Genomic DNA, 25,384 nt, shown 5'->3' with positions numbered 1-25,384 from the left:
GACCTCTGCCTCAAGGCGAAAGCTTTCTACCACACAACACCACCAAGGCAACATTTGACTTCAAATGGGAGAGGACATCGTTTTTAACGTGTTTAATATAGGAAAGGGTATCAACATATAATATATGAAACAAACAGGGATGCATACTGTAAATCCTTTGTTTTTTCTATTATATCAACTTGATGTAACAGAAAAACAAAGGATTTACAAACTGGCCTTAACTAGAGAGAATAATATATAGCACACATAAGAGATGAAAAGAAGTTATCTCAAATAATAGATACACCATAACTTTGAAATACAGAAGAGCATACATACACATATCAAGCACGGGAAAAATTTCTATGTTCTACACACAGGACATGGAGCAAAATATTCTTTCAAGTTAAGACCAGTTTGTATAATAAAATCTAAGACCCACACCACCTATTATTGGTCCTCATTCCCATCCACTTAAAATTTTTCAATTCAAAAACATTTTAAGGAAGCAGGAGCAATATACCTGTATTTATACATTAGACTACACTTCACTGATTACTGGAATTTTGGATGCAGAACTAGATCAAAACCAGAACAAGGATCAGAAACAGGCTAATGTGTACTACTTTCCAGTATATTATTTTTTGACTGGTCCAAAGTAGGTGTTACATCTCACTAAGTCCATCCAAATTATTTTTGCAAAGAATTCCGCTCAAGCCGATGCAAGTGGCCGTCTTAAACTTGCAGTAAGGTGAAAAGTTTTTGGGGGGTTTTGCTCCGTGTTGAAGGACTCACTGACTTTGGGATGAAGAACACGACAAAAGCGCTGTTCCAATACTTCGTGTGTTTATCCATGTGTGTGTTTTTTGTTGTTGGTCATGAACGGACTTTGTGTCATGGATGGATACTCCATATCCTTTGTTTTTCTATTTCTGTAAAAGTGATGACTCAAACAAATAAATTGTGGTCATAAACCTTGTGTTCAAATTTCATAGATTTCTATTCATTAATACTAAAGTTTTTGTCCGGAAACCAAATGTCTTGGGACGACACAGACAACAATGTAATACCAATATACAAAAGCAAAATCTGCAGTCATATAAAAACAAAACACAATATATCCTCATTTCTTTTGTTTAATTCTCAAAAAATCAAACAAACTCATTACAACTGACAAAAAACTAAGGTACTTAAAATATTCAGACATCATTAAATGTTTTGTTAAAAAACAAAAAAAATATATATTTATATAAAATATTTGATTTTGGCATAAATATAACAATTTGGTATTTTAATACAACTTTTGGTCATAGACAAAATTTCTCTAATAACTCTATACAGAGTTGATTAAAAGTAAAGAACTTTACGCTTATTTTCAATAATAAGCAATGATGCTTTCAGTGTGATAACTCTTGTTTCAACTGTAAAATATAAGTTATAACTGAGAAGTTTGAAAATAATAATCAAAATGTCTATATTCGTACAAAATTGTTATTAAAATTTATCTTTTAAAGGTAAAATCAATGAATAATTTTGAAATTTATACAAAAATACAGAATCTAGACTAAATTTAGAACTTAACTCTGCCTAAAAGATTTATCCACAATAAAGTATATATTGACCTTTTTTGAAGAAAAGGAAAAATACGTTTGAAAAATATACAATTATTCCAAAGCAAAAATTTACAAACTTTCTATAGGTGTATCATATTCTATTTAAATGCATTAAAATTATAAACATGGCAGTGCTGGTTTAATACATAAAAATTACAGTGACTTGAAAATAATAAAAATGGAAATTTTTGCAATGACAGTTAAAATGATAAGACTTAACCAATACTGTCAATGCAACATTTCCAGTTTTACAATTTTTTGCTGACTAGACATAAAAAAAAATACATTTAAACATATACTTTGATTTTCAACAAAAAATATTTTGCTTTGCAAAATTAATATCAAATACATTTAAAAAAAATTTAAAAAATCAGCTGCTTTTTCAATTGCAAATTACAAAATGAAATAATGTACATTAATAGTTGTAGTACGTTTAAATGGATTTATACCAATTGGTTATAATGGATATGTAAAATGGAAGTACATTATATTCTTAAGATTTTGATAACAACAAGATAGATTGGGTATCCTCTTGAAAAAAAAAGGAGATAAATGGATTCCTTAACTCCAAGCACTAATTTAAAGCCTGTTTTGAGGCTTTCATTATGTCATTTAACCCTCTTCTTAAATCTGATGAATAACCTATGAACTATTAATGAAAATGTTTACCATTTTTTATTATGATTACAAAATTAAGAAAATATTTTGATTGACATATGCATGCACCTTATCTATGAAACTATCTGTGTGACAAATCTATGAGAAAATACTAAATTTGAAAGATAACTAACACTGAATCTATTTCATGTTATTCCTTTTTCTATTATATTTTTCACCGTTTTCATATTTGCATGTTGATTGCAGAGCAGGCCAATCCAATATTTATAATATAACATGTTCTGGGTTGAAACTGAAATTAACTGATACAGATACCTATAGTATATGTCACATGAAATATTAGTTTCTAGTAGTAGGCATTGTAGTAAGAAAACCTGGACGGGTTCAAACAGAAAGATTTTTAAGGCAGAGAAAACTGTGCACCTTATAATCAGCAAATAGCGAATACCAAAAATCCAAGCTAAAAATAAGGCATAGGTACACATGTACTATAATTCAGTCAATGACCTGGTAAGTGTCCTAGTATTGTTAAAAGTAACAATGCACGTAATTGAACATTGGATCGAGTGAGACAATTCTTATTTAATGAACTAAACAGAGGACTTTGTATTGTTAGAAAAGTAGGAACATATCCAAGCAATCATCTTAAGTACTTGTACAGGAAAAATGCAGGAAATATTTTACCATAAAAAGCTTAAATTAGAAAATAATATATTTTTATACTATTGATCACTTAAAACATATATCCTTAAATTCAAAAGCACTTTTAAATAATAAAACTTGAAAGCTTGTTAATCTATTGTTTTAAAACTTTTGTAAGTTGTTTACTTTTAAAATACTGGAATATTTCCAAATGATTTCAGTGATGGTTTTAAAAACTTTGTTCCATGTAAAAATGACAAATTCATTTCATCAAGAATTTAATAAACATTTTTTTTCAAATGAAATTTGGAATTTATTATTCTCAATAGTAGTCAGCAACTTGCAAACCAATTTAAATTCCATTTTAGTTTATGCATAAGCATATAAAAATTGTAGTATGAAGTAAATTCTTAAATTGTCTCCCTTTGTCATAGACAGATAATTAAAAATGTCTGGTACAGAAAAAAATCAAAAACATATTCCATCTTTTGTCTGCAAATGTCTTCCTCTTTCTTACTCTCTCAACCTATCAATCTTATTCAAATGACTATCATTCATCCCTTTCTTTCTCTTAATTTTGCACTGTCAGACTGCTCTTTCAACTAATCTTGTTTTCATTCACACTTTTCACAAAAGAATATCACAAATAAATAAAAGTATATCACAGGTACAAAATTCTACAGGACGGAATATTTACAATACATTTAAAAGAAATCATATTTAACAGAAGAAATTCAATCTAAACTTCTTCCATAAAACTAAATATATATCATAAGACTATTCAAGAACCAATGAATTTTGAGGATTTAAAAAAACCCATCTTGGTTCAAAATGATCACAACGTATGAATCTACCTGGTAGAACTATATGTTAAATGGAATGTATGGAATACAAAAATAGAATGAAATTTACATGCAGGAAATTAATAACATTCCCTGAGATTCTATAAATAGGTATCTCTTGGAGACAGCTGATATGAAAAATTTAGCACCATTTCAATATATTTACAGAGCCATCATTTTTGAATAATCTCTTTCTTTGTACATTTATACATTTGTAACAAGCCCTCATGATATAATAATATACAATGCATGATATTAAACTCCAAATAAAAGCTGGAATGAACCATCACCTAATTGTAATATAGCTATTTCATATATGATATATGTTTGACAAGATGGCAAAGATATTGATTTAATGACAATATTTTGATTCTCTTGAGTAAGCTGTAACTATATGAAACTTTCTGTAAAATTGAAAAATTTCCATTTGAACAATTTTTCAAGGATTGTTTTTGTATCTCTTTAAAATTTGGGTTCAAATGTCTTTAATATATAACCCGAAAATAAATAATCCTAATTTGTAAAAACAATGAAATTTCTTTCAGAGACAGCATTCCTTTTTCTTCTGGTGATGGAATAAATGCACTTAAATTTTTGTGTATTTTCTAAATTTATTATCTCCCTTGATCACTGTGTAGCACAATTTAAGTTGTCTCCCATGTCCTCAGCATATTTGTTACTGATCATGCCTCGTAATTTCTCCACCTCTGATCGGAGATCTCTTAATTTTGACAACCAATGTCTTAATGTCTGTTTTTCATCAGAAGATACAGGGGTATCCAATTCCTGTTCATTTGTAGGTGCTGAAATATAAATAAATGCAAATTAAAGAAATTGAAGGACAAATAATTAAGTTAGTTTGTGGCAAACTTCACATACACATTTTATCTTCAGTTTTCAGTTTATTTATGATTACAGTAATTTTAATTTTCAATAACTTTGTAGCTCACTGACAGACAAACTTGTCTGAAATCTAATAGACAAAAAACAACAAGCACTGAAAAGATTTTTAACTTGAGAAAAACAAATAATTATATAGTGTACATAATACTAGTTTAATGAAACTCAAAGCCTCTGTAGATTACTGTGTTGCGTTACAGTGTATTTTGATCGTAAGCTTAAGGTAGTACCTAACACTACAGGGAGATAACTCTGTAAAATCAGCTAAACTTTTTAACCATGTTGTATTGTTAAGGAAATAGTAAGCTTCTCAATGATCAAAATTAGTGTTTGTCAAACTGCTATCTATCCAACCAATTTTTTCAGAGAAAGTGATTGGTTCAAGTTTTCTCAAATTTTTATATTTTTTTCAAAGGGTCAAAGTAAATATTTTGTCTAAATATTATGAAAAATAAACGAGCCAAATTAATTTTAGTCAAGGTGTTGGGTACCACCTTAACTAAGGCGTTAAAGATAGAACTGCGTCTGCCATTACAAGTTTCTATTCAATCAACATTAAAGTGTCACAATAACGTGACGTCACAAAGATAGTGGCCGTTTCCCAAAAAGGTATCTTAATATTAGAGTAATTCTTTACAGCCTCTTTAAAAGTCTGCACATGTACAAACACCCATAAACATTAGTCCACTTATTTTCAAATAATAACAAATCTAATTTAGCCAGTATCAAAACATAGTTTGCCTCAAAAATGAGATATGTTCTCAATCTCATTTTTAATTATTTGTTATTCTGTCATTAAGAAATAGAAAATGTATTACAAACAAAATCATTTTTTTTTACTTGTCGGTATATCAAAGTTACTATCTAAGTTATAACAATACCACTTACGTCTGACACCCAACAACATAGACATATTGGGATCCTGTCCTTCAGCTCTCTGCATACAAATATTCACTAGAGATTGCAGCTCAGAAAAGCATAGTCCCATTTCTTGTGTGAACCGTCTCTGTAATTTCTGTGTCTCGTCTGTACTTAGATATTCTAAATGTTTCAATTGCTCCCTAATTATCAAGTTCTGTTCCATTAAATCTTGATTTTTACATCCAAGCTGAAAAACATACAAATATATGAAAACCAAATATTCACTTTGAAAGTGTAGTTCGCAATGAAGATTGTATTGGATGAATTGCATTGCAAGGGAGATAACAATGGTAGAAAGTTATAAAGGATTGTTTTTGGCACTATGTGGTCACTGTTTATTATCATTGACATAATTTATAAATTTCATATATAAAGTATTAAAATGATTTTCAGAATTCAAAATACCTTAACCTATCTAACTTAAATAAATCATATTAATGACTTAACTTAATTTAGATCAATTAAATCTTAAAATATCCATATTTTTTTAAAACATACATGTTTTGATGAAAATGAATTAAAAAGTCAGACTGCAAGAAGAAATAATACCTTACTGCAATTTAAGGTCTTGTTTTTTCTAATTTTGAGGATGTGTGTAAATAAATATTATAAGATCCAAGACTGGCAATCTCACAATGATTTTAGTTTTTTTTTTATTTCTACGATCTCAAGTCCCCTAAATAAATTAAAATGAGAAAAATAAGTTCCTTTACAATAATAACATTTGGATTTACCTCTTTCAAAGCTCTCCTCATCTTCATCGTCTGGTCATCTTTCTGTCGACTTTCTTCCCTCAGCGCCATAACTGTTTCCTCCTCCTGTTGTACTCTCCCTTTAGACTGTTTCTGTTCGTTCTGTAATTTGACCTCCATGTGTCTTACTTTTCTATGACTCGTTTCCAACAGCTGTAAATTATAACAATTAACATAATTTACTGACAAAAATTACTTACAAATAAGATTAACTTTTACTCAAAAAAGCGTTTAGTCCTTATTGTGGTTTTATCAATTTAAAAGACAGGCCTTTGTTTCACAAAAAAACTATTAAAGATTGATCATTGGCTTATTGAATTGTTTATGACTGCAATAAATTACTGTAAATTCAGATATTATTGTGTGCATATATTATTGTGATTTTTCAAAAAAAAGATGAAAATGTGAGTTTAATTATTGTGATTAAAAAAAAAAACTGCATACAGATTTCTTTCAGTTATCAGAATGCAAGTTCTTATTTCTTAGATACTCACCCAGTCTCATTAATAAAAAAACCTCCGAATAATTTCTGAATTTACAATATATTTGCATGTCTTTTGGTGAAATTAAGGCCAGAGTTTCAGTAAAATATGTTTTCTCTAATAAATTTTAATTGATTTGCTTTTATAAGTTTAAATTAATATCATCGTTTAAAGAAACTGTTATCATTTCACAAAAATTATTACACATTCGCTTCTCTCAATCTTTCAAATTATTAATCAAAATGGATCAAATAGTCCTACCTTTTTGGCTTTTTCAAAATCTATGGCAAGTCTTTGATTATCCTCCTTCAGTCGAACTATTTCTTCCTGGCACCTCTGGAGGACAGCACCTTCCCCATCTGATTTAATTCGATCTAGTTCAGATGATATACCGTTCATCTTTCCCGACAAATGATCCATTTGATTTTGTAATTCTTCAATCTTTAAATCTCGCTGTGACAATAATTTCTTATTGTTGAAAAGTTTTTCTTGAAGCTGTTCCAGTTGTTGTTTTTGGAATTTTGTTTCTTCTCTCAAATTGTTTAAGTATCAAGGTTAAGGAAAGTATTGACAAGATTTATATATCAAAACATTAGTGTGTGAACTTTTCTTCTGTTACGAAGTTTAATATTCCCATCATTTAATATATCTTCCTAGGTATGATTAAATATGCAGCTCAAGTGGCTTATTTCCAAATGAATAAGTCTATTATTTCTTATTTAAATATACATTTAACAAAAAAGCAATAATACCAATATAAAATTGTAAAGAAAATGTAACTGATCATCACTGAATATGGAATCCCAAATTATCTTTTGATGAATTTGATAGACATAACCATAAAATCAAGCTATGATTGTCTAATAAAACTGTTTAAGAACTTTGCAATTTTCATGTTAGATTTTTGTTTTAAAATCAAAGTTATCTCCCTTTGGTAATCTAGCCATCTATTTCAGTTTTGGAACAGTTTAACTTATCCTTAATCTGAATAGAGAAGCACAATTTCATATCCATCTAATTTGCAAGTTTTTAAGCAAACCCAAAGGATTATTCTTAATTAAAATATTGTGTCAATTATTTTAATTTCTACTTTTGAATGGGAAAAAACACTGTCAAAGATTTAGTTAATAATATTTGAGTTAATTCTATCCAATGAAACACCTTTAATGAACTCTACTTCATAAAAAGTTCTCCTTCACGGACTGCAATATTTTGCTCCTTTCCCTAAATTTGTTTACATTTAAAATAGACAGAGGGGATAAAAGAGCTAATTCTGGTATAAAACATTTAAAATTCTCTAAAGTTGAAAACATTATTGAACTACATAACAAATCTATAATTTCTGCATTCATAAAAAGGATATTTCTTGTAAATTAGCAGCAGTTTCCTCCATGGTTGGAATATCTCTTAGATAATCCTGTAACTGGTCCAGCCTCCCTTTCATCTGCTGATGACTTTCTCGTAAATCAAGAAATTTACCTTTCCATTCCTCTCTTTCATTGGTTAGTTGAGAAATCTGAATAAAAATGATAAAAGTATAAGTGAAATAACAATTCATATAACTAGTACTGTGATAAGAATGATTGGTATCTTTGAAAATTTGAATTTTGGTAATCTTATATCTTATTGTCATATTTTTTTTGCAATTGTTGACTCCAATATTGTGTTCCTTTTATTTTCCTGTTGTCAATATCTGGATAAAATTATGACAAGTTTATCATTAACCTTTTTGTGATGTGTTTTCTAGTGAGCTTGAAACATAAGTTTCTTTTGATGTTTTCAATGAATTATTCAATGTATCAAAATGTTGGTCTACAATACACCATTGTGTGATTTGTAAATTTAATTTTGTTTTGATTTTCAAAAAAGCTGTATGAGATTGTCTTTAAAATAAAACATCTCACTAGATAAATATATATTAACCTGTTTTTCTATTGCATCATTTCCAGGAACTCTTGTTCGTATAGCAGATTTTAAATGTTCATTCTCATGCTCAGCAGCCCTGCATAAAATATAATATAATTATTTTTTAATAAGGATTTATTTGTTATACATGTACATTAAATGTTGCCAAAGGACCTTAAGCAAATAACCGCTATCATTAATCCATCCTACATTGTACCTTTTTTACAGTGTTTTTAGAGCATTTTATGTTATATTGTATGATATTGCTATAAAGATTCAACTGACTTTTCTTTAATAAATACCAATAAGGTGACTAGATAGAAAGACTTTAAAATTAATTAAAAGAAGATAAATATGGTAATCTACTCTTCAAATAATTATTTCAATTTGTAAGGCTGTAAAAAAACACATTTAAAATTCATGCCCACAATTTTTAAAACTGCTTTTAAACATCTAACATATATGATGAAGGTTATGTTTCTGTGTTGTTTGTTTTTGTGTTTTTGTTGTCGAGTTGCTGTTTCATTGACTTTTACACATCATCTTTCATTATTTCAAATTCAACCCATCTCTTAAAAAAAATTCCAGATAAAGTTCTTCAGTTTTTCAATTATTTCCAATACACCACAAGGATTTGTTATTGATTTTTCTTTGTCAGACTTTGAATCAACATTTAAATATCACGTCTAAAATAGGAAGCTCAATATTGATTCATCAATCTCCACTTTAAAATGATGTCCTCAGATTTCACTGTGTAATTACAGTAGTTTATTTTAGCAACAACTTCTTGGTTTAACAAAATAATTGTAGCATCTGTAATTTTCTCTCTTAAGACAGCTCAAATTAAAGCCATCAAAAAGAAATTCTACCATTATTGTTCAAATTTTTATTTTCAAGTTGGGAAGAAGCACACATTTGTTCTTGCTTCAGCTTTTTCTTAAAATTGTAACACATGTGCATATGTCAGTCCTTTTATAACTGAATTACACATGTTTTTTTTCTCATTGTTGAAGGCTATATATAGTTGCCTATAATTAATTGCTTACATTCTCTCCATTTCAACTCAGGAGGATAGTTGTCTCATTGGCAATCATGCATATCCTTAATTTCAAAGATAGAAAAAGAATAATAGTTCTATTAGTAATACATTACATTAGTATTACAATGCTAAATTTTGAAATATGTCTGAAATGTTAGACAATATATATGTTTTTACTAAAATGGGTAAGATTAATAATCTAAAAATCTTAGTATCTAAAGGTAATTACCCGAGTTTTCTCTCCAAGTCGTCCAATTCTGCATTTTTCTTTGCTTTCATTTGTGCCATTTCAGCTTTCAATGATGCATTTTCTATATCAAGATCCTAAATTTAATATCAAGATATAGTATTATAGATACACAGTTCATAAAAAAAAATAAAATGCATTCCATATTATACACAAACTCCTTCGATTCACCATACTTTTTTCCAACAATTATAAGTTCTTTCATCTTTTTGAATGATAAACAGATTTTAAATTATAATTGACTGCATATATTTCAAAGCTTTCACTCTATTTAAGGAATGACTGTAATATTTTTTTTGTCTATGAAGAAATAAAAAAATGTGGTGCACACTGTTAAATAACCCGCTACGCACGTTATCCAATGTGCTCCACATTTTTTATGTTATTTCGAATAGCCAGAAAAAATATTCAGTCATTTCTTATAATTTAATTCTAAATTCCATTTTAAACCGTAAAAAACCATGAAAAAAACGTTGATGATGTCACGGTCACGACTAAATTATGTCTCTGGGCTGCTTACAAAATAACGTCAGCTAATCAGAAGACGTGTTACATCCAAAATTAAATTATATCAAATAAAACACCTCAGACTTCAGATACTCAGATTCCAAGCATCTTTATGGCCTCTCATAATTTTCCGTTTTCACCTGCAATATTTGTTTTGTTTTGAAGTCTTAGATGTCAAAGAAGATTTTTTTTTCTGTCTTCCATTTTCAAACTTGGCCTTAAGTACAAACAAAAGCTTAAGCTTCTATAAACAGTGTAACACAATTTTATCTTAATCAAATTCATTGTTATACCGTTATTTTTCTAATAGCGTCTTCCTCCCCACTAACATCACTGATCAAAGCTCTTTTTAACCTGGCTTCATATTTGTTATTATCTTCCTCTAGACTCATCATCCTTAACTTCAGTCTGCAATACAAAGTGGAACTGATACAGAATATTAAATGAAAAATAAAAATACCAGGAGAAACAACAAAAGCATGCATTTAACTAATGATTGACAACAAAATGGCCAAAGAAAAATGAACCACAGATTTTTCACACAGTCCTTTTCATCTTGGTCTTGCTAATCTTTATTTTGCAAGCAAACTGATGTTTTCAACAATTCATATAATGCGTTAAAAAATTACTATTTTGTGCAATATGTATAACACATCTCTTGTAACTATGACTTTGGGTAACAGCCACTCACAAACTCACAATGTTCTGAAAGTTCCATATATGTAACAGATCCTACACAAAACAACAACTATAAAAGACTTACTTGTCAATCATCATGTCTTTTTCATTAATGATGGCATCTGCTGCTCTTCTGACAGACTCCCACTTGTCACTTCCTAGCTGGTCATCTGATAAATGTTTAAGTAATGTAGCAAGACCTTGGGATTTCTGAAGAAAAAATAATCAAAGTTATTTATTCTTATCAAGAATATTTTTATGCCCCACCTACGATAGTAGAGGGGCATTATGTTTTCTGGTCTGTGCGTCCGTTCGTCCGTCTGTCCCGCTTCAGGTTAATGTTTTTGGTCGAGGTAGTTTTTGATGAAGTTGAAGTCCAATCAACTTCAAACTTGGTACACATGTTCCCTATGATATGATCTTTCTAATTTTAATGCCAAATTAGAGATTTTACCCCAATTTCACGGTCCACTGAACATAGAAAATGATAGTGCGAGTGGGGCATTCGTGTACTGAGGACACATTCTTGTTTGTTTATATTTTTTAAATACCAATAATAATATGATTTTATATATGACTATCAATACATAAAGTTAGGATATTCTTTATTTTAGAATAACAAGTTTCTCGAAGACGTCATATATTGATAGAATTACATAACAGAAATAAAGAATCAGACAAAATTAAAACATCCTATTTTGAGATATATATACTGTAAGCCTTTGAAAATTTGGTGGAAATAAATGTCTTTAATGTTTTCATAAAAAAGGAGGGGTAAGAAGCCAAAATTCTAAAAGGCACTGCTTAGATAAAACCAGAAGATTCCCCAAAACTGACAAAATGTAAAAACAAGAAAGCTAACATCATTAAATTTACTGTAACTTGAATTACATTTTCAAACCTTGGTTATATAATTACATGATTTATAATAACCAATAATTTAATGTAAACAAAACAACTTAAATGTATGTTGTTCTTTTCCTTCTGCAGTTTAGATTAAACTGAATTTCCCATATATATACTAATATTAGTTTACTACATACATAAGTAGTTGTTAAATCTAAATATGATTTCTTACTAACCTGACCATCAGTGTTCCTGAATGCCATGTGATTTTGATGTTGTTTTTGCCACTGACCAAGACCAGCTGGTCCTGGTTTACCATGATCTACATTATTTCTGTCTGCCCACCCAGAGTTATGGTTACTGTTTGTTATTTGAGACTCACTAGAAGGCACTGCAATATTCCCTCGATTTGACTTTTCGTCATTATATTTTGATGTGTCTCTTAAAATTCCAGCTCTATTATGTCTCACAGGAGTTTTAAAATCACTTGGCGGTAATTCAGACTTAGCGGTTTGTCTCATTGGTGGTGAAATCCATGAATCATTCACAGTATTGGGTGTGTCTAAATTAAGTTCACTATCGTTTCCCCCTGACCCATCCAAAAAGTTACTTTTTCCTGAACGTCCAAATAATTCATCGTCAAATTTTTTCAAGTCATAAGAAGATGGTGTATAACCACTGGGCCGTAATGGGTCCTCCAAAATCACAGGGTTAACTGTCTCTTCCAACGGTCCTGTCGTGAATTCGTTAAAGTCTCGACTCATGTAAGAATCGTAACCAGGACTACCAGATAATCCATATTTAGATGGCTGATATGTCTGATACATTCTTCTGTCTGTATACGAAATGTCATTTGACCTTGACCCTGAGGTCAAGTGGGGTGAAGAATGAAGTCCATATCTGTCTGAAGTCCTATCCAATCTGTTGTCAGACCATCCTAAAAATGTGAGAAAATTATTAAAATATTAAGTTCATGATTATGCCCTTTTTATTTCTTTCCCCTATAAACAAAACTGTATTTGTTACTTTTTTCATGTGTTATTATGACTGAGCAACCATTTATCAAATTTGACTAAGGAAAATAAAACAGCCTTTTCAACTGAAGTGAAACCCTAACTTTATTTGAAGGGAATCACTTCATGACCTATGGTTTAGGTATAATTGAACTGTAACACAATTCCAGGGGTATTTTCATGTTAAATTGCTATCAATTTTTTCTTACAGGTTTCTATTTTCGGAATTTTTGGTGGTCCATGCTCTTCAACTTTGTACTCTATTTGGCCTACTAAACATTTTTTTATTTAAGTGTCACTGATGAGTCTTTTGTAGATGAAACGTGCATCTGCCGTAAATATAAAATTTAAATCCTGGTATCTATGATGAGTTTATTTACAACCACTTGGTCGATGCCACTGCTGGTGAAGATTTATTTCCCCGAGGGTGTTACCAGCCCAGTAGTCAGCACTTCGGTGTTGACTAGAGTTATCATTGATATGTTCATAATTTTAAATTAACTGCTAACAAAACTTTATATTTTGAAACACTTAAGGCTTTTCTACCTCAGGAATAGATTATCGTAGCTGTATTTGGCAAAACTTTATGGAATTTTTGGTCGTCAATGCTCTTCAACTTTGTACTCTATTTTGCCTATTAAACATTTTTTTATTCGAGCGTCACTGATGAGTCTTTTGTAGACGAAATGCGCATCTGGCGTCAATATAAAATTTAAATCCTGGTATCTATGATGAGTTAATTTACCCAGGGTTTGGTCAAATCAAGATGGAAATTAGCAGAAGCTAGTTGTCCAACTCCCTGATGTAATTTGTTGCTTTGTTTTTAGTGCAGAGGAACAATTTTGGTATATTGAAGAAATGTACTTTTGTGAATACCAAGGAACTTGATTGTCTGGTTTAAAACTGTTCTACATACACGACTATATACATACAATTTGTTTTTAGTTTAACATTTTTTTCTTTTACACAGTACCCACAAAATCCATGATTTATAACTAATCCAAAGTATTTAACATTATAATTATTATAACCATTATTATTATTATCATTTTATCATTATTATAATCATTATCATTTTTAATAATATGCCATAATTCCACTTACCTGAACTGGATGTAATCTGGCTCTGTAACATCTTCTGGTAGTCTGTAAATACCAAATAAGATAAATAATAACTAATGTCATCGTTCAACGTAATCCACGATTTACTATGATAATTCTTCGGACAACATTTCTCACAATACAAGGATGATTTCTGACCTTTTCTTCTATTCACATTGTACAATGGTCTAGAAGGTGACCCACTTAATTCCATATCAATTGAAATTATCACTTATAAATATTTTATTATATAATATTTAGAATTAGAGAATAAAATTGACAATGATTGCAGTTTAGCCTGGTGTCCATTGTTCCAACACAATCGACTTGTCGACTTTCACAACTACACAGATGTTCAATTGGTAACTAATTAGATTGTGTAATTTCTTTGTTTAAAAAATTTTGTAGTTCCAGTTAATGCACCAATCAATAGTAGACAAAAAACAGTGATTTTTGCAAATAAACTTCTCCAAAAATTTGTCTTAAACAAGGTCACAAATTTCAATTTCATAAATTTATGGTCATTAAATTTAAAGATTAAAAATTTCAAACTTAAAACTGTAGATTATCTTTTAACTTTAATACCACTAATAGGGGGAATATATTTTCAAATTTTAATCGTTTGAAACCTTCATTGTTTAATGACTTTCAGTCTAAGTAAACTTGGTATAAGTAATAGAGTTAGAATAATCTATCATGACCACCGAAAATTCAAAAGTTAAATCATTCTAGAATTATAGTATCTTGTATATACTACATGTACAAGGTAATTTTATGCTGATGCATGGGTTTGAGATTGTGCACAAAATCGTCTTTTATCGAAATTGTATTATCATTATGCAACTATTGTAAAATCTCAAATATTACAATGTAGGCAACATATTTTTTGGCAAGATTTGATCTATTTTAAAAGGTGAAAGAATTCTTAAATTAACCATGATTTAAACATTTGAACAACTTAATTAAATTCAATCATCATTTAAATCAAATATGAAGGTGTAAAAATAATTATTTCTGCACAAAAAATATTACATCTTAAAACAAGACTAGGTGTGTTCTGCGAATCACAAGATTAGGGTCAAAACCATAATTTGATATAAAATATAAAAAGCTCACACCATAATGAAAAAGGGTAAAAGACTACCAGTTGATAACTTCAGGGTAAACCACAATGTAACCAAAATATTTAACCTGATATGGACAGTCATTTAAATTTTATTTAGCCTGGTGGTCTTTGATGAAAAACTTTTGGACCATAACTTTATGAGAATTCTGGATATACATGTAGGATAGACAGGCTTACAGAATAACAGGCTGATAGACTCAAAGACCAGAAAACATATTGCCCTCCCACTATTGCTAACAGGGCCATATTCAATTTCAAAACAAATTTATTTGTTTTGTTTATAAAATTTAAATTAATATAATCGATGAATATCATGTTCAATTATCAACTCAACATATTTGGACTTTTCGGCTAAAGTGGTCACTTGGCCTCAAAATGCCAAACATGTATTAAGGTCCTAAGTTTAGACCTGTTTATTTATAGGATTTTATTCAGGTGTAATAAATTTATAAGTATTAGAAAAATAATTTAGTACAATGATTATACAACTTTTAGTAGTACTTGGGATTAAATTTATCTGTACATAAATAAAATTTGTGTAAACAAAACTCTTATTCCACTAAATCTATTGAATACAAAATAGTTTATAAATCATTTAAAGAATTTGAATATCTTCACTCCATAAAAGAAGATTACTCTAAATATCCGAAAAATAAACTGTCAAAGTTATGAACGAAAAAAATATTTTTAACATATATTATGTAATGTTTTTGAGAATTTTTCTAATATTAAACATTATTAATGTATTTTAGTCCATATTAATCTCATTATGTTCTAAAAACCTATTTATATTTCCCAGGGGAAGAAATTAGGTAGTCTACACTACCCACAAAATTTGTACTGAGCTAATTACCAGTAGAGCTAAAAACTTTTATTTACTGAATATCCATTTTTTCTATCTGTACACTAATGAGAAAGAAAAAAGAACATGTGGGGGTCTAAAATTTCATATTTGTTAATGCGTCTGACCAATATCTATGGTAAAACTGAGTTTAATGATGAACTTCAATCTATTGTCAAAGTCAAAAATATTATTATTCAAATTACAACATGTATTAGAATATCTGCATCTGAAGAACTTTTCTGAATTAACCTACTGGGGTTCATAAAAACACAGTTATTATTAATATGAAGAAATATGATATTATTACCAATAAGACAATATCCAACAGAGACCAAATGGTGTGGGTGTTGGCTATAAAGTATTAAATGTTCAGAAACCAAAGGAGAATTAAAATTTACAAATAGGAGGTTAGACCATCTTTCAAATTAGCTAAAATTAATCAACTGAGAAAAGTCAAGAAAATTACAAATATGTCAACATGAGCTCAAAAGTATGTCAAATGTTGATACATGTATGTGTATAGTATCTACAAATATGATATCACCTAGTATTATCAAATAGTAACCTAGTTTCATTTTAATTCCAATTCAATTTATCTTCGAAAACAATCCACTTGTAAATTACGACAACATACAAATCGACTATCTTCTCTTTACATGTTAAACAAATTTTACACCTAGCGACCTACCTAATTCATTTGTACCCTTTAATGGTATTTCCCTGTGACAAAATATAATGCATCTCTGTACAAAATTACTTTGGTGTAAAAATATACCATGTAACTGTAAGTAATTTATATTCTGAAATTGACATCCTGGTAAACTGTTTACACCTAGTATAAAAGACGACCCAAAATAATTGCACCCTATGTAAAATGACCTTAAAATAACTCATCCCTGGTATAATGTTACCACAAAGGGCTTTCTGTTGTGAAAAATAACAAAAAAGCAAGGATATGTTATTGATTCTACCTAGTCACATTCAAAACACAACTTTTTAAAAATTATGACCGTGACAGCATTTATTGTAAGTTTCATTTTTTTCAAGGATATTTTGAAATAGAAATGTCAATTGAGTATATGTTATTACATGTAATCACAAAAAAACTAAAGCTTTAAAAACTTTGAAATAATCCAATTATACCATCAAAAAGATTACTTTTCTTATAAAAATGACAGTTTATATCAAAAAGAAGCAAAGATCAATTTAAAGCCCTAGATTTATACTTAAAATATAAGAATTTTATCAAAATAATTGATCAGAAAATCAATAAAAATATAACTTTATTAATATGATAAGAATCAGTCATGTTTTTAAAGATATGTAGTCAAGAGTCAAATAGGGAGTATTGTCATCTCGTTAAATAAATGATTTTAATTAAATTATTGATATTCATAACAACACCACAGGGGGTACTTCTTTGAAAAATAACTTTTTAATCTTTCATATTTTCTGACTGAGTGGTAAAGGAAGAAATATATCCATTGAGAAATGCATTATTATTTTAAGACTTACAATTGTTAGATAACTTTTAGTACACATAAATGTAAACATACATGTTTAATGATGTTTATAGAGACGTAATTCAAATTCACTCAATACATGTACATAAAAATCAATGTTAAAAAAAATCCTCAAGGTTTTTTCAAATTGAGTACTACGTATATCATGTATATTAAATTTACAAAAGAAAACACATGAAAACATTTTATAAATTACAAAACTAAGAAGCAAATATTAAAGGGTACTTTTTTTATCAATAAGAGTTGCAACGCAGAAATAAATCCATTCAGAAATGCATTATTTTTTAAAGAATTTAAACTCATGTGTAATTTTCAAGTACATTTATGAATATGGACTTTGTTCAAATATACTCAAAACATAAAATCAACGTTCCAATATTGTGAAGAAAAATAGTTTCAAGGTTTTTCCTTGATGAATGCTATGCACATTAAATTTACAAAACAAACCAATTGAAACTTTATATGAATTATTTAACTATGAGTTTGAAGCAAAAATTACAAGGACTAGTAAATATTCAATAAATGGGTAAAACTAAATAAATTCTTAATTAAATGCATTTCATATATCAAATTTCACTCTTAAAACTTTAATGGTTTACTTTTACAAATTGTGACTTAGATGGAGAGTTGTCTCATTGGCACTCATACAACATTTTCTTACATCTTTAAAAAATATATATATAAATACCTGGTACATTGCTTTGAATGGTAAAGCCTGGAGAGTGAGGTCCTTTCCACGACATGTCAGAATCGCTATCACTCCCTGGGTCTAGGTATCTGTCCCGGGGTCTATAGTCCCACTGGAAATCATTCAAATAATAATCCATTATGAATATTTGTTATGAATTTTAATTATTACGAAATATAATTATTAATAATTAACCACAAAACTGTTGATAAAACCATGTACACACATTAAGCACAGGGTCCATATTGTTTTATGATTTTCGATTAGTACGAAATATAATTATTAATAATTAACCACAAAACTATTGATAAAATCATGTACACACATCACACACAGAGTACAATATTGTTATGTGCTATTGAATCAACACAAGATTCTGCCGTAAAAAAGTCAATATCCACGGTAGAGCATGCTAAACAATATTTTCCGATGTTCCTTTGTTGACAAGCACATAAAATCCCAATGGAGAAACTAGATATTGAATCAAAACATCAAGACTATATTTATAAATCCACTTTGTTCTATACAAGTGTAGCATATGAATAACAGTTCAAATTTGAGTCATTAAATATGATATCCCTGTACTAATTTAATTAGCCCACTGAATAAAGCTAATTAGTATGTTAATAAACAATCACTTTTCCAAATTTAAACATCCAATGTAAATAGCTAATTTTTACATTCCCTTTTAACATTCACTTTTCAAAAATAAACATCATGTGTAAAAAAGCTATTTTATGTCAAAAACATTCACTTTCCAAATATAAACATCCTATGAATACATGTATTTCTAATTTTTCCCACTTCAAAAATCTGTGAAATACTTTCAGACATTCATTTGTCCAACTCAAATAATTGCATTACAAAAGAATAAAACAAATCTATGTCCATATCAAACATATTGTTTTCAAATGTCTATTTCAAAAGATAACAATAGCTAGAGGTATTTCATTTCATGTCAACAATAGATAGCTCGCACTTTCAAATAACTTTCCGTACAAACACGTTGAAAGTGACCCATTCAAAATTATATGGAAATTGACTTGGAACAAAGGACTAAACAAATAATAACTAATGAAAGACATTTTTATTTATCTTTTATCTACATACTTTACTTACATAAGATAATTATAAGTGTTAAATTATATACCTTGTCAATTTCATTAAGGGCCATTATCTCTGATGGTATTCACTTAATCCCTCTTGTATTAATGGCCACTACCACGGAGTAGAATGCATTTAGAAACAACAATTTAAAATTTCACACAGGGGTAATTCCTTGCTACCTGTTATTAATCCATACCCAGGATTAAATGTAATGTCCAGCAAAGGGGAAACACTTTAAATAGATAAGGATTTCTGTCCCGATTATTATCTTGGGTCATGCGGCAACATGCATAAATTTGGTCGAACAAACAATATCCATTACATTAAATTAAGAAGAGTCTACATCGATGGAGGCAATTAAATTGTTACATATTGTTTAAATAAGGATTAAATTTTAACAATCTTTTATATGAACCCGCGATCAATTAGACAGAAAAATATTTACATTCGGCATAATGTTTAAATACATTAAACAGAGCAGGTTTGGATGTTTAATTATTGATCAAGTCAAAAAATGTTTATTGCCAATTGTATTCCTTTTAGATATCTCCAATGAACTGTAACCAATCAATTTAGATATTTTGATACAAAGTAACTTACAATGTATTGTTATACTACTTAATATCAATGTTTAAATATCTAAATTATTTATTACGCCTTCAAAGTTATTTTGAAGAAATTTATCCAAAGTTTTCGTAACAAACTGGACCAATCTCAAAATAGAATTGAACGAAAGATTGGCTACCGCAATCTTTAGAATTAATAATTGTTGGCAAAATGTTTGATTACTGTTTGATTACCTTTTTCTTTTAGTTCATTTGTATCTTTCAGAGTTTAATGTGGCATACATTTGGCTAAATCTAGTATACATTATTGTTTAGGGACTCTACAAGCCCACCTCCATTTAGTGAAGGATTTTTCTCTGCTTTAAAGATCCTTTTATGGCCTTGGGCTTTTTGGTCAGGTGTTTGTCTCTTTGACATATTCCCTGTTTTCATTCTCTATTCTCAGTGCACATAGAAAACTATTATTCAAACAATTCTATAAAAGCAAGTGCACAATTACAAAATGACTTGTGTGGAATCTTTTTGTGAAGTTTCAAAGGTTCAGCCAAAAGTATCTTACACATTTTGTAATGTTGACATGTATGTCTACTTGAAATAAAATGTAACTTGTGTCATAAAGCAATCCATAACTAATACTTGTTCAGGCAAACCTTTTTTGTTCATTTTTAAGCAAGAAGAGAAAAAGAGAGAAACAAACAAGTAAAATCTCCCCCAGGCTTAGAAAATTTGTATAAATATAAGCTTATACATTTAAGGAACACTGGGCTGATGCAATCTTTATAAAAAATATGAATGATGAATACTGGTTGTTGTTTCCATAGGTGGATCCTGGGTGGCCTAGGCCCCCTTTTTGTGTGAAAAAAGCCCCCCCCCCAAATTAGGTCAGTCAATGGGCCCCCTTACAAAAAGTTCTGGATTCGCCACTTGTCTAATTGATATTCATACCCTACAAATCATTTTACTTTTATTAAGAAGTCAGTAAACCGAAATAAAGTTTTTTAAACTTATTACAGGCTTTCTCTTCTTGTTTTGACAAAAAAAGATCAGTCAGTACATGAATCTAAAATTGCATGCAGGCTTAGAAGTTTGGAAGTCCACCAATTTCAAGTGGGATTTTCTTATGAATACATGTAAGTTACATCAATTGACCTCATCATCTTTAAAAAAGAATCTGTTCTTCAGTGACGTACATGTATACGTAATAATAAAAATACTATGATGTAGGAATAGAATGAAAAGTACTTTTGCATTCAATGCTAGATATCATTACTATTTTTTAGTATCAAGTTTCCCCAAGTTGCAAATAAAAATAGCAATAAAATTTCCACAAAATATTTCAATTTTATCATCTTTGATGAATTTCTCATCAAATTCAAAAAAGGTAATTAAGAGATTATTTTTTTCTGATGAACTGAAATTTAATTTTTAAACTTGATGCAAGGTTTATAAAGCCAAAAAAAGAAAATTAATTATTTTTCAACCACAAAAATGTTTGAGACTTACCTGTTTTTACATATGATACACTGTATATAAATACATGTAGGTGTTTTCTTATTAATTTTATTATACAAAATATACGTTACAAATATGATACATACAGACATAGGAATGCAAAATAATGGCTTTTTTGTATTTGTGAAATTCAACCATAAATTTAAGTCCAATAATGATTCAAACACAACATTTTCTTTTACTGGCAACCCTTCAATTATGTCTATGCTTATATATTTGATAACAGTACTAGTGGTAAATGGTTAAAAAAGATATTTTTCTCAAGTGATTCAAATGCACCAAGTACATGTACAAAAATGTATCTACTTAAATATATGTTTAAGTTTCATAACAATTAGTTTTGGTTAACTAAAAACTTAAAGTTATCTCCTACATGTTCATGTATTTCTGGTACAATAATCAATTCAAATACATACAAACATTATCAAATATAAATCAGAGAATCAAGACAAAGTCATCAGAGTTATTTCTCTTTCAATGATTTTTATTTCAAATTATGATATAAATTAAGTCATAACAGATTGCAATTTGTTCACTCCTGAATATGCATAAAATCATTACCAAGTGTTGTAGATTTAGCAAGAACTAATCAGTGAATAAGTCCTAGCATAATGACCCATGGGAGAGTTCTTGAAAAGTGGTGGTCTGAGGAATTTGACCACCAAAATCTGCCATGGCTGACCTTAAAGCTTACACAGATCTGCCATGCTGAGTATGAAACTCTAGTATTCTAGGATGTGCATTTATTTTTGATACCCTCTTACACATTTCTTAAGTTACCTCCCCATAAAAGTAGTCAAGTATCCACCTGTGAAACTTATGAAGGTTGCAAAATATAGCTTGTTTTGTACTGTAGATTTTTTTCTTCTGAACTTCAATATATTTTTAAACAAGAATGTGTCCCCAGTACACGGATGCCCCATCCGCACTATCATTTTCTATGTTCAGTGGACCGTGAAAATGGGGTTAAATCTCTAATTTGGAATTAAAATTAGAAAGATCATATCATATAGAACATATGTACTAAGTTTCAAGTTGATTAGACTTCAACTTCATCAAAAACTACCTTGACCAAAAACTTTAACCTGAAGCGGGACAGACGGACGAACGAACGAACGAACGGACGAACGAACGGACGAACGAACGGACGCACAGACCAGAAAACATAATGCCCATAAATGGGGCATAAAAATAGATATAACATTTCTTTCATATTTACTACTATAAACAACAAATTTTTAAAACTCTAAGGACAGTAGAGTTATTTCCCTTGACTTTGCATTAAACCTATAAATATATATAGCAGAACTACATGTCTGCATTTTTCTTGTACTCAGGAAATTTTAAGTATTAGGGTACATTTTGTACTACATTGTATCTTATTTTTTATAACGTATTTAAATCTTATTTTTTATGACTTACAAATGTATTCAAATCTTATTTACAAGACTTATCCAAAATCTTATGACTTAATTTTTATCATACACACCTTAATGACCTTGTTTTTCCTAATTGAAATGAGTTTAGCAAAATAAGTCAGTTTTTCTATTTAAAATAAAGAAAAGAAAAACATGTTTTTCAGTCCTACTGTAATTTGTTTTTAGCCAAAAAAAAGAAGAAAATGTCTACCTTCCCAATGCCTCTATCCTATTGGTGTGGCCCAAGACATTTCAATTAAGCACTGTTTAATTCAGAACATTTAGCATGTTTAGTCTAAATGTATGTGAAATATTTTCAAAAGGAAAATGAATTTACCTACCTTCCTACCCACCCAATAGTTCTATAATAGATATGCAAAAATGTCTGAATTTTCATTATGAATAAAAAAAAATGATAGGATTAAATAAACTAGTTTAATCGAAACTAATCTTTAAATCTAACTTAAACATTTTATTTTCAATTGTTAATTTCTTAAGATCTTAGGTAATGTCTTTGGAACAGATTAAACAAAATCAATTATATAATTAAAAGTTAACTGTAATCTTATTAAAAATCTATTTTTAATGACATTGAAAATCAAGATTAGGAGTAATCCTTTTCATAGACATAACATAATCAATTCAATTCATTTCAATTTGAAATACATAATTGGATAATGGCAATACACCATTTAACCAGATTATTCATGTCAACTTATAAAAATTGACATATATATACAAATTACAATGTATATAATTACATACCTGTACATGTATATGTATTTGTACACAAGTTTGATATTTTGTTAACAAAATCTGTAAATTTTATTGTCAAAATATCCAGTTATTCATACTACATGTATATATTAATCTACAATTGTCATTCCAATTAAAACCCTATGCATTAATTATTAGCTTAAACAACATATGGCAGCTAGGACATGTTGCTTGGACAGATGTTGGACAATCTTTTACACACTAAGTTTTGACATCAATTTCATTATCATAAAACAAACAATATATAATAGCTTGATTCAAATATTGTGAAATATTTAATTTATGTCTGAAATTATAAAACCAATCAAAATTAGAAACCTTTGGTTTTTTTTTAAATATATATGGCAATGTATGGAGGAATTTACATTGTAAAGTACATGAACCCAGGGGAAATATTCAAAACTCACAAGTGGAGAGAAACTGACAAAACTCATGGTGAAGAATGGAAGAAGATAAAAAGACAAACAAGAACACTAAACACTTTTCAAAAGAAAACCAAAGTACAAGCATGTAGTAGTTTAAGTATTTTGCTACATTACTGTACAGCCATAACAGCAGTCTGTGCTAAACGGTTTTAGTTTTTTTTTTTACCAAAAAAAGAAATTTGATATGAAGCTTTTTGTCGACTGAGCGCAGCAAACGAGATCAAAAAGCCTTCATAACGTGACAAGCAGCTGATATTTTATAATCTCAATCATGTCAATATACAGATAACCTGATAATGGATTTATCAGACTGTATTTGCGTCTTTTGGAAGCATTTTCTTTAGTTCACCAGCAAACCGGAAGATGACTTGATAAGTTCCGGTCAAACTTATCAATGGTGGTTCAAACATTGTGACATCGCTGATATGTCCGGGTAAAAGATATTAAGGTCATGGCAACGTGTTTGACGTCACAAAGCTGTGATATGCAATTTTATTAAGAGCTGAGCAGAGTGATATAAACAGTGTGACGACTGATAGGTTTAAAGTCAGTGTTACTGTATTAAAGGTAGGTCAGCTTAGTGTATCCACTGATAATGTCTATTAAAAGCTACGACTACTGGTGTTATGCATTACCACACATACATGTACCTAGCAACTGGATGTTGACCCATCTCAAGTTTATGTAGTGTTCAGCAAATTATGTGAGTCAGTCACTGTGACTGTGAGGGTTCCAAAACATGCAAACATACTCTTGTTTTGGCCAGGTCAAGATACAAATGAACCATTCATAACATATTCGCACAAATTATATTGACTTTATTATAAATAATGCTAAATAAGTAAATTAAATTTACACCCTAGTTTTTTCAATGAAGGGGTATGGCAAATATGACAAATTTGGTGATAATCATTTTGTCATTTATCTTTACTGTAAAATATCTACTTATTTTATGGATAGTTCATCAGGATAATTTTTCAAAGATAGTTTTTGAGTGACAAGTTGTGGCTTCGACTCCCGAACATTTAAAAAATGCTACTGCTGAAACTTGAAAAATTGAACTCACAATGCGCAGACTTCTGTTTGTTTTCTTCTTATTCAAAGCGAAGTGTGACTGTGATTTGAATACACATGACCAGTGTCACATCATTTTCTGAATCATTGCTAAGCAAGCCAAAACAAACTACGAGATGGCGGTGAAAGATGGGACTTCCGGTAAGGGAGCGCACTAATGAAACAATCTTAGCTTTCAAAAAAGCTTGTCTATCTTTAGCACAGATGTAGCAGATATTGATTTTTTTATTTTGCTAATC

General features: G+C 29.3%; 1 protein-coding gene across 2 annotated transcripts; it reads right to left on the bottom strand.

Annotated features, from left to right (window-relative positions):
- Positions 1-4,303: 4,303 nt before the first annotated feature.
- LOC143047317 (centrosomal protein of 85 kDa-like) lies at positions 4,304-25,280 on the bottom strand. Of its 2 annotated transcripts, none has more exons than XM_076220354.1 (13): positions 25,138-25,280; positions 18,267-18,378; positions 14,089-14,130; positions 12,208-12,908; positions 11,211-11,335; positions 10,741-10,855; positions 9,923-10,017; positions 8,673-8,751; positions 8,113-8,265; positions 7,011-7,295; positions 6,250-6,420; positions 5,483-5,702; positions 4,304-4,497 (listed from the first exon to the last, which is right to left on the bottom strand). In XM_076220354.1, the coding sequence occupies exons 2-13, from the start codon at positions 18,319-18,321 to the stop codon at positions 4,322-4,324; spliced, it is 2,217 nt and encodes a 738-aa protein (XP_076076469.1). In that variant the 5' UTR covers positions 18,322-18,378; positions 25,138-25,280; the 3' UTR covers positions 4,304-4,321. The 2 variants fall into 2 exon arrangements, with proteins under 2 accessions (XP_076076469.1, XP_076076468.1); XM_076220353.1 differs by lacking the exon at positions 25,138-25,280 and adding an exon at positions 19,417-19,569.
- Positions 25,281-25,384: the final 104 nt, after the last annotated feature.

The sequence above is a fragment of the Mytilus galloprovincialis genome, chromosome 10 (genome assembly GCF_965363235.1).
Source record: "Mytilus galloprovincialis chromosome 10, xbMytGall1.hap1.1, whole genome shotgun sequence".
Lineage (NCBI taxonomy): Eukaryota > Metazoa > Mollusca > Bivalvia > Mytilida > Mytilidae > Mytilus > Mytilus galloprovincialis.
The sequence above is the reverse complement of the archived record's forward strand: the minus strand, read 5'-3'. Positions and strand labels throughout refer to the sequence as shown.

What these genes read in the sequence shown, in the direction of transcription:
- LOC143047317 (XM_076220353.1), bottom strand. Translation starts at nt 19,440, where the DNA reads ATGGCCCTTAATGAAATTGACAAG. An exon ending in TCAGGAACACTGATGGTCAG is followed by an intron (nt 11,336 to 12,207) that starts GTTAGTAAGAAA and finishes TTTTTTCTTCAG; the next exon opens with AAATCCCAAGGTCTTGCTAC. An exon ending in GACTTGGAGAGAAAACTCGG is followed by an intron (nt 8,752 to 9,922) that starts GTAATTACCTTT and finishes TATTTTATGCAG; the next exon opens with GGCTGCTGAGCATGAGAATG.